This window comes from Nansenia antarctica, assembly GCF_963989245.1.
Source record: "Nansenia antarctica genome assembly, chromosome: 16".
In the NCBI taxonomy this organism is placed as follows: domain Eukaryota; kingdom Metazoa; phylum Chordata; class Actinopteri; order Argentiniformes; family Microstomatidae; genus Nansenia; species Nansenia antarctica.
Genome location: NC_137686.1, coordinates 9,169,470 through 9,178,565, shown reverse-complemented (window position 1 = coordinate 9,178,565; position 9,096 = coordinate 9,169,470). Strand labels below are relative to the sequence as shown.

Here is a 9,096-nt window from a genome sequence, read left to right as displayed (position 1 = left end):
GCTCTGCTGGAGAGTCTGGATCGGCGTCCCCTGCTTTTGTGTGACCCGTGCTGCTTCCTGTTTCCTGTCAGGGCAAGAAAGGGCAGTTTGTTTCCACAACGCCCCACAGACTGAGGAAGAGACTGACAGGTAGGCGGCCATGTCAGTCCCTCGGGTTTTACAATGGGTGCGTTCGTAAATAGGCTCTGGAAATCTGCTCTGAGCTGCTCTGGTTTCAACTGAAATCAGTTAATTTCCGCACCCTGGGTGTGCGCTCCGGCACTCTCGAAGCGTATTTACGAACGCACCCATTGACGGCGACTGTATAAACACAAATACACACACACACACACACAGACACACAAACACACAGCCTCCTTCCTAATGAACAGCCAACCAGATCAATTCTGATCCGCTGGCTGTTCTTCTCAGGGCCCAACCTCCGGTCCGACAGTGACAGCGAGCTCTCTCCCTCCGACTCTGGAGAGGAGGAGGAGGAGGAGGAGGACGAGAGGGGGAAGAGAGAGGACAAGGAGAATTTAAAACAGGCCAGAACCCCCAGTAACCCCAACTCAGTCACCGTGGACAAACGGGTCCGGGTCTACCCCAACACGAAGCCATGGATGACTGGGAAGGTCCAAAAACTGTTAAATGAGAGGGACAACGCCTTCTTCGCAGGGAAGCGCACACCGCTGTACAGCTCCACCAGGGCCAACCTAAAGCGCGGCATCAAAGCGGCCAAGGCAGAGCACAGAGAGAAGATTGAGGAATGCCTCCTGAGCAACGACTCCAGGCGGATGTGGCAGGGGGTTCAGCAGATGACAAACTTCAGAGCCAACAGGCTCACAGCCGCAGAGGACGACCCCCTGCTGGCGGGAAAGCTGAACACCTTCTACGCCCGGTTCGACGAGGGGCGAACGGAGGTAACCACAACACAGACACCACTCTCTCCAGCTCTCAGCAGCCTCACCCTCACAGAGCACGAGGTGAGACGCGTACTGAAGGCGGTGGACCCCAGGAAAGCCTCGGGGCCGGATGGCGTCCTGGGACGGGTGCTGAGAGACTGCGCCGACCAGCTGGCCGGGGTTTTCACCAACATCTTTAACCAGTCCCTGTCCCAGGCCACCGTCCCACCCTGCCTGAAAACCTCAACTATCATCCCAGTCCCGAAGAAAAGCACGGTGAGCTGCCTAAACGACTACCGCCCGGTGGCACTCACACCAATCATCATGAAGTGCTTCGAGAAACTAGTCCGGGCCCACATACTCACACGCCTCCCGCCCAACCTGGATCCATACCAGTTCGCCTACAGAGCCCACAGGTCCACAGAGGACGCCATAGCGACGACTCTCCACGCCACTCTATCCCACCTGGAGAGGGGAAACAGCTACGCGAGACTGCTCTTCGTGGACTTCAGCTCCGCCTTTAACACCATCCTTCCAGACAGGCTAGTGACCAAACTACTAGACCTGGGTCTATCACACTCTATATGTGCGTGGATCAAGGACTTCCTGACCGACCGCCCCCAGAGGGTGCGGGTGGGCCCCCACACCTCCACAGCCCTCAGCCTCAGCACTGGGTCACCCCAGGGCTGCGTGCTAAGCCCCATCCTCTACAACCTCTACACCCACGACTTCACCCCCATCCACCCCAGCAACTACATCGTAAAGTTTGCAGACGACACCACCGTGGTGGGATGTATCTCGGGGGGGGACGAGGCGGCGTACAGGGATGAGGTAGAGCAATTGAGCAAGCTGTGCAAGGTAAACAACCTGCTGCTAAACAAGTCAAAGACCCAGGAATTCATCGTAGACTACAGGAGGAAAAAGTCCGAGATCCTGCCCCTGCTCATCGACGGAGAGAGCGTGGAGATGGTCTCAAACCTCCGTTTCCTGGGACACATCATGCGGGATGACCTGGCCTGGAAGGACAACACTAAAGGCACCATCAAGAGGGCACAACAGCGGCTATACACCCTGAGATGCCTCAAGAAACAACACAGCAAGCAGGAGATGCTGGTGGCCTTCTACCACGGCGCAGTGGAGAGCATCCTCACCTTCGGCATCTCCAACTGGTACCACAGCTGCACGGCAGCGGAGAGAAGCGATCTACAGAGAGTCGTGAGAACAGCACAGGGGATCACCGGCGCCACCCTTCCCTCTCTGGAGGAGCTGTACAAAACACGCTGTCTCAGGAGGGCCTCCAAGATCTCCAAGGACCCGACCCACCCTGGGCACGAACACTTTGTCAAGCTGCCCTCGAACAGGAGGTACAGGACCCCGGCCGCTAGGACAAACAGACTGAAGGACAGCTTCTACCACAGGGCCGTCAAGGCCCTGAACACAGAAAAGGCCTAAGTTCTGGGCCCAGGACACAAACTGTGACACTTTAAAAAAATGTGAAAAAATACTTTCTTGTGAAATATGACAACCCTATTTGACTATCTGTGCAGTATAGTACAGTGGATTGTGTACATAGCCTCTATTGATGTAAACCAGCTCCTTACCTTCTTGTGATTTTATGCATCTATGCTTTTTCCAAAATGTGATTCTTTTTCCTTTCTTAAACACCAGGGGAGCCTCCCCTCCTAAATTTCGTTGTTTGGTACCTGTACTGTAACAATGACAAATAAAGTCTATCTATCTATCTATCTATCTAAGCCCCCGCCACCCTCTGCCCTTTATAAGACCCCTGCCAAGAAGAGCAAGACTGCCCCAGAGCCCCCCAGCCAGGTGTGTCTAGGGTGTGTGTGTACTATGTGTGTGTGTGTACTGTGTGTGTGTGTGTGTGTACTGTGTGTGTGTGTACTGTGTGTGAGTACTGTGTGTGTGTGTGTGTGTGTGTGTGTGTGTACTGTGTGTTTGTACTGTGTGTGTGTGTGTGTTTGTGTGTGTGCATGCGCGTGTCTGTGTGCATACAGTGTTCACTAACTGTTCTCTCTGTAGCCCAGTCTAGTCAGGGCTCTACAGTGCGACCATTTCACTGGCATTTGCGACTAAAAATACATCTGTGCGACTAGAGAAATAAATTCACGAGCACACGTGCGAGTACCGTTTTTTTTTTTTTTTTTTTTTTTAATTCTAAAAATAAATCTGCGCGAACCGTGTGGCCACATTTTAAGCCGTCAGCCAGCCCGCTACGACCACGGGAAGTCATGTTAAAAGTGAAGTTACTTCTGTTAAACTGGCGCTAAGCTAACATCGCTAATCGCTAACTCCCTCCTGGGCCTTAAAGAGACAAGCGCCCTTTTCTCATCTCAAGCTTCATTAGCTTCATTAGCTCACCACATCTACAGATTTGGTCCCACACACTCCAGATTTGAACCCAAGGTTACAACCAGGGTTAACTACCCAGGGTAGAAAGTAGAAAGCTCTCAGACCTTCAGAACCCATTGAAAGTAGTGGAGGTACTCCAGAAGTCCAAATGCATCTCTAATCCTAGGAAACCCTAGGAAGCAAGTTGCCTAATGGCATGAAAATGCAACATGTTGTACTTGAGTGTGGCAGAGAGGTGGGACCCCCGGGGATGGTGGTGTGCTAACAGCTAGCCGCCGCAGAGGCACCGTGCTGGGCTGGCCACCTCCACATGTCACCACCCCGGGCAGCATGGGGCTGGGGACTGGTCATCTGGATGTGGGGTAGTTTAATACCCCTAGATGTGGAGTTGTCTGGCCACCGTGTGTGACTGATGTAGCCTGACCCAGCAGCAGGGAGGTGGGCAGCATGGAGACAGACCTCTGCATGGCCTGGCTGGGCTGCTAGCTGACAGACCTAGCCCTAAAGCCTGGCTGGGCTGCTAGCTGCTAGCTGACAGGCATGACATGGATGAATGAATGAACATGCTGCTAACCAGGAGAACTTGACACAGCTAGTTACCATAATACAATGCCATCAACTCTGCGTCTAGTAGGGCTGTAGGCATGGGCCAATGTGTGATTTTGGTGCAAAAATGGCAAAATCACTACTAAAAATGTGTTATAATTACATTTTTCACTGTGCTCCTAAATTTCTTTGTGTGCCCCTAACATTTTTCATTTAGGAGCACATGTGCTCCTAGTGAAAAAGGTTAGCGTAGAGCCCTGCTAGTTGAGGAGTATTTTGAGGCTCATGGCAGTTCGAAGGTCCTGACATCAGACCGCACACTCCAGCGCCTACACACACCCAAACTAGACCGGGTCAGTATACACACACACACACACACACACACACACACACACACACTCACTCACTCTACACAGATTTCAATCTCCTTTGCCGTCTCCAAACTGATTCGTTTCACGACATTTGGTAAAAGAGAGAAGTTCTATTTTTTTAATATAAATGTGTGTGTGTGTGTGTGTGTGTGAGTAGGACACGTTGTTCCGTGTGTTAGAAGGGACGCCATCCTGTTATTCATCTGAGATCCAGCAGCTCCACGAAAAACACCAGAAACACTTCAGCAAGTGGATGCTGCAATTACAGTAAGTGTGTGTGTGTGTCTGTGTGTCTGTGTCTGTGTCTGTGTCTGTGTCTGTGTGTGTGTGTTTGTCTGTGTGTGTGTCTGTGTCTGTCTGGGTGTGTGTCTGTGTGTGTGTCTGTGTCTGTATGTGTGCATGGAGTTTGGCACAGAGCGTGTTTTTGTCTAAGTCTGGGTCAGTGGAAAAATGTACCGAATGTCCCTGACGTACGTGTGTGTGTGTGTGTGTGTGTGTAGGCTGGGCTTCAGTGTGTTGGTGTATGGTCTGGGCAGTAAAAAGGCTCTATTGGAGGAGTTTCGTGTATCTCAGCTCTCTCAGGAGATTCACCTGGTGGTCAACGGATTCTTCCCCTCCATCACTCTCAAGTCGGTCAGTACACAAACACACACACACACACACACTTCTGGGATTTAATGTGCCATTGTTACTAATTCTATTGCAAAAAAGAACTAAATTCTCACCTAACTTACTGCCCAACTGCATAAGTTGGTTATTAACCTGACCTGTGTGTGTGTGTGTGTGTGTGTGTGTGTCTGGTCTGTTCTGCCTGTATTCTCCCGCAGATTCTGAACGCTCTGACTGGTGAGGTTCTAGAGCACCAGGGAACCTTTCGGAACCCTGCAGATCAACTACAGTTCATCACCACAATCCTAAGAGACGGTGTGTGTGTGTGTGTTTTGTAGATGTGGAAGAGTGTGTGTGTGTGTGTTTTGTAGATGGGGAGGAGTGTGAGTGTGTGTGTGAGTGTGTGTGTGTGTGTGTGTGTGTGTGTGTGTGTGTGAGTGTGTAAATGGACTGCACTGTGTAAATGGACTCTACCTCCTGCGCCACAGCCGCCCCCAGTGTGTGAGTGCGTGAGTATGTGCGTGCATGTTTTAGATGGTGGTCTGGTGTATCATGTCTGTGTGCGTCTTGAAGTATGTGTGTTTGTCATCAGACCCTGACCTTCACGTGTACCTGCTCATCCATAACATTGACGGGTCGATGCTCCGTGGGGAGAAGACCCAGAATGCATTGGGGCAGCTGGCATCCATTCCCAACATGCACCTGGTGGCCTCCATAGACCACATTAACGCCCCGCTGGGTACGTACTTGTGTGTATTGTAGCAACATGTTACGAAGGACCGTAATGGTGAGAGAATACAGGGCATGTGTATTATAGCTACATTACTAAGGCGTTGAGGCCAATATACTGTATATGATGTGTCTGTGTGTGTTTCAGTATGGGACCAGTGCAAACAGAGTCGGTTCAACTGGTTGTGGTGGGAGTGTGTGTGTTACCAGCGCTACGTCGAGGAGACGTCGTACGAGAACTCTCTCCTGGTCCAGCAGACTGGTGCTCTCGCGCTCTCCTCCCTCACACAGGTTCTACGCAGCCTTACGGCAAATGCCAGGTAACACACACACACACACACACACACTGGCGGTGTACATGTCTTTATGAATACTACTGTTACTGTGTGGTCTTATTGTCTGTGCGTCTGCAGGGGGATCTTCAGGTTGCTGGTGGAGTTCCAGCTGGAGAACAAAGACAACACTTCATACACAGGTACGCAGACAATCACATCACAAATGTAAATGTCAACAATCAGAACCCCCCTCATAGGAATGTCATATACATATACATGTGTGTGTGTTTTCGCAGGTTTGTCGTTCCAGGACTTCTATCAGCGTTGTCGTGAGGCGTTCCTGGTTAACTCTGACCTCACCCTGAGGACCCAGCTCACTGAGTTCAAAGACCACAAACTGATTCGTGGCTAGCTGTGTGCAGCGTCCAGTGGACCAGTGGACCTGATCTTCCTGTTGGACGGCTCTGAGAGGATGGGTCTGGAGAACCACCGACGGGCGAGGGAGTTCATCGACAACGTGGCTCGCCGCCTCACGCTGGCCAACGGCCAATCAGACGAGAGGAATGCCCGCATTGCCCTGCTGCAGTATGGCAGCTCGACAGAGCAGAAGGTGGAGTTCGAGCTGACGCACAACCTGACGGTGATCGCTGATAACCTGGCAGTGATGGACTACATGGACTCCTCCTCCTCTCTGGGCAGCGCCATCATACATGCTGTCAACAACTTGGTGATGTCACAGGTGCGCTAAACACACACACACACACACACACACACACACACACACAAACTGCACTTTTTGTACTTTTATTTCTGCACTTTTTTTTTATTTCTGCACTATTTGTATTGCACCTTGTTTTTAGTGTATTTTATCTGTTGTTTTCTCTTTCACTAGTGTTTTCAGCACTACTCTTTTCTCTTTCACTAGTGTTTTCAGCACTACTTCAACACACTAGTTTTTACTAGAGTATTAAGCACTTTGGGCGGCTGTTTGTCGTTGTAAAATGTGCTATATAAATAAACATGACTTACATACTTACTTACTTACTTACTTACAGACACACACACACACACAAAGTATTTGTTCACACATGAATATGAATAAGCTGTAGCAAAGCTACATTGACAATGGTATTTGTGCTCTGTTATGGGGGCAGTATCCACACACAGCTCACCACAGCTATCGCAGTAAAGTAGGGAAATGAGGAGTGAATCCCAAGTGTAACCACTATGTGTGTGTCCCTGTTACAGGGCAGCCGTTTGGCTCGTCGCAACGCTGAGCTGTCGTTCGTGTTCATCACTGACGGCATCACGGCGGGCGACAGCCTGGAGGAGGGGGTTTCTGCCATGAGGAGGGCAGAGGGCGTTCCCACGGTCATCGCCATGGGAACCGACACAGACCAGGACGTCCTGAGGAAGGTGGCACTGGGCGACACGTCGGCCATCTTTAGAGGGGACGACTACACCACACTGAACAAGCCCTCTTTCTTCGAACGCTTCATCCGCTGGATATGCTAATAAGCGGCTAATAAGCTCAACACCAAATAATTAGAATGAATAGAACCTGAAACAGACAAACTCAAATATGGCAAATGTGTAGAACATTGAAAAAGGCACATAATCTAAAATGTAAAACACAATCCAGCATTCCAAACATAGCCAGCAGAAGGCAATACACACCCAATGGAATGTTGATTTACATGGGAATGTCTGTTCTATTTGTTCTAATTCTATTGCCAGCACTACCAACCAAAGACACTCACAATAGAAAAGGAGTGTACTGATACTGAATGTGTAGGAATTAAATTGTAGGTCTTTTTTGGTTTTGGTTTTGTTTCTGTTTGTTTTGCAGAGAACTCCCTGTGTGATCTCTTTCACTAAGTTTGTATACCAAAGGTGCTAATGTAGAGAACAGAACAAAGCAGTTTAAACTTTTCTCAATCATGTCAATAAATGGCTGTTATTGTAGTTTTTTCAGGGGACCAGACAATCATTTAGACACAGTCACACACTTGGTGCTTGATTTAGATACCCCTAACCACTCACACACACAAACACACACAATAAGATCCAAAGACCAAAACACACACACATACACACACACACACACACACACACACCACATACACACACATACACACAATAAGATCCAATTACCACAACCCACAAACACACGCACACACATACACACACACACACATAGCCACACACATACATACATACACACACATAGCCACACACATACACACACACACATAGCCACACACATACACACACACACACATAGCCACATACACACACACACACACATAGCCACACACACATACACACACACACACATTGCCATACACACACACACACACACACACACTCTGAACCACTCACATACACAAATATACACTATAGGATCCAGAGACCACACACACACATACACACACACACACACAGCACATTGAAACCTTGCATTTGTAAACATGAAGTGTAATAAAGCCAGCTGTGGTGAACCCAGACCTGTGTGTGTCTCTTTGTCCTGTTACATGTGTGTGTGTGTGTGTGTGTGTCAGGGTTTCCGTTAGAAAAAATTGCCGCCGGACATCGTGTCCGGGAAGATTTCGATTTACCGGACAAACGTGATATATTCCGGTCATCATATTAAAATATAATAATAAAAAAAAAAAATCAAAATCATATTTTTTTTCCCCACATCTAATATAGCTGTTTGTCACGGTGATTACTGTTGTGTAGCGGCCTATATATGCCATTTAATGTCTATTTCTCATCCGATACGATTAGATGCGAGCTATATAATATATAATAATATAACATGATTCGCATGCGCGCTATGCCATTATGTCCAGCGCTGAACGGGCGCCTCACTGGGAACTGAACAGACAGCATCGATCAATGAACGGACTCCACATTACGTTAACTGAAGTTTGTTAAATTGTTTGGGATTAATGTGAGTTTTCTATTTTCTCTTTCCAGTTTTACCCTTTTTTTATCAATAAAACAACGTCATTTCTATAACCAGGTCTCGCTGGTTGGGAAGGCATTTCGTTTAGCTGCCTGTCAAATCATACTTAATCGGACTCGGGAGTATGACAATGAGGAGAACATAACTGTTTATTGAGAAACAATAGGCAGGCTGGGATACGTATATAAAGAAATACCACAATGTCTAGATGTATAACATTTTATTGAACAGTGCAAGCATGTAGGCTTCTGGCGTGACATCGTACCCCTAACGTTCTTAGGGCTTGTTTGAAAAGCTTAGACTGAAAGTTAGTGCCCTGGTCAGATTGTATAACAAGAGGA

General features: G+C 48.6%; 1 protein-coding gene across 1 annotated transcript in view; it reads left to right on the top strand.

Annotated features, from left to right (window-relative positions):
• LOC308171931 (origin recognition complex subunit 2-like) overlaps positions 1-6,196 on the top strand; it is a gene marked incomplete at both ends in the record, with an annotated part of 7,448 nt that extends 1,252 nt beyond the window's left edge. The window contains 11 exons of the mRNA XM_080546844.1: positions 72-129; positions 412-560; positions 2,658-2,711; positions 4,055-4,153; positions 4,329-4,438; positions 4,672-4,804; positions 4,999-5,095; positions 5,373-5,519; positions 5,658-5,829; positions 5,923-5,984; positions 6,081-6,196. Of these exons, the coding sequence (XP_080402970.1) occupies positions 72-129; positions 412-560; positions 2,658-2,711; positions 4,055-4,153; positions 4,329-4,438; positions 4,672-4,804; positions 4,999-5,095; positions 5,373-5,519; positions 5,658-5,829; positions 5,923-5,984; positions 6,081-6,196 (1,197 nt within the window). The remainder of the gene's footprint in view (positions 1-71; positions 130-411; positions 561-2,657; positions 2,712-4,054; positions 4,154-4,328; positions 4,439-4,671; positions 4,805-4,998; positions 5,096-5,372; positions 5,520-5,657; positions 5,830-5,922; positions 5,985-6,080) is intronic.
• Between the last annotated feature and the right edge of the window lie 2,900 nt (positions 6,197-9,096).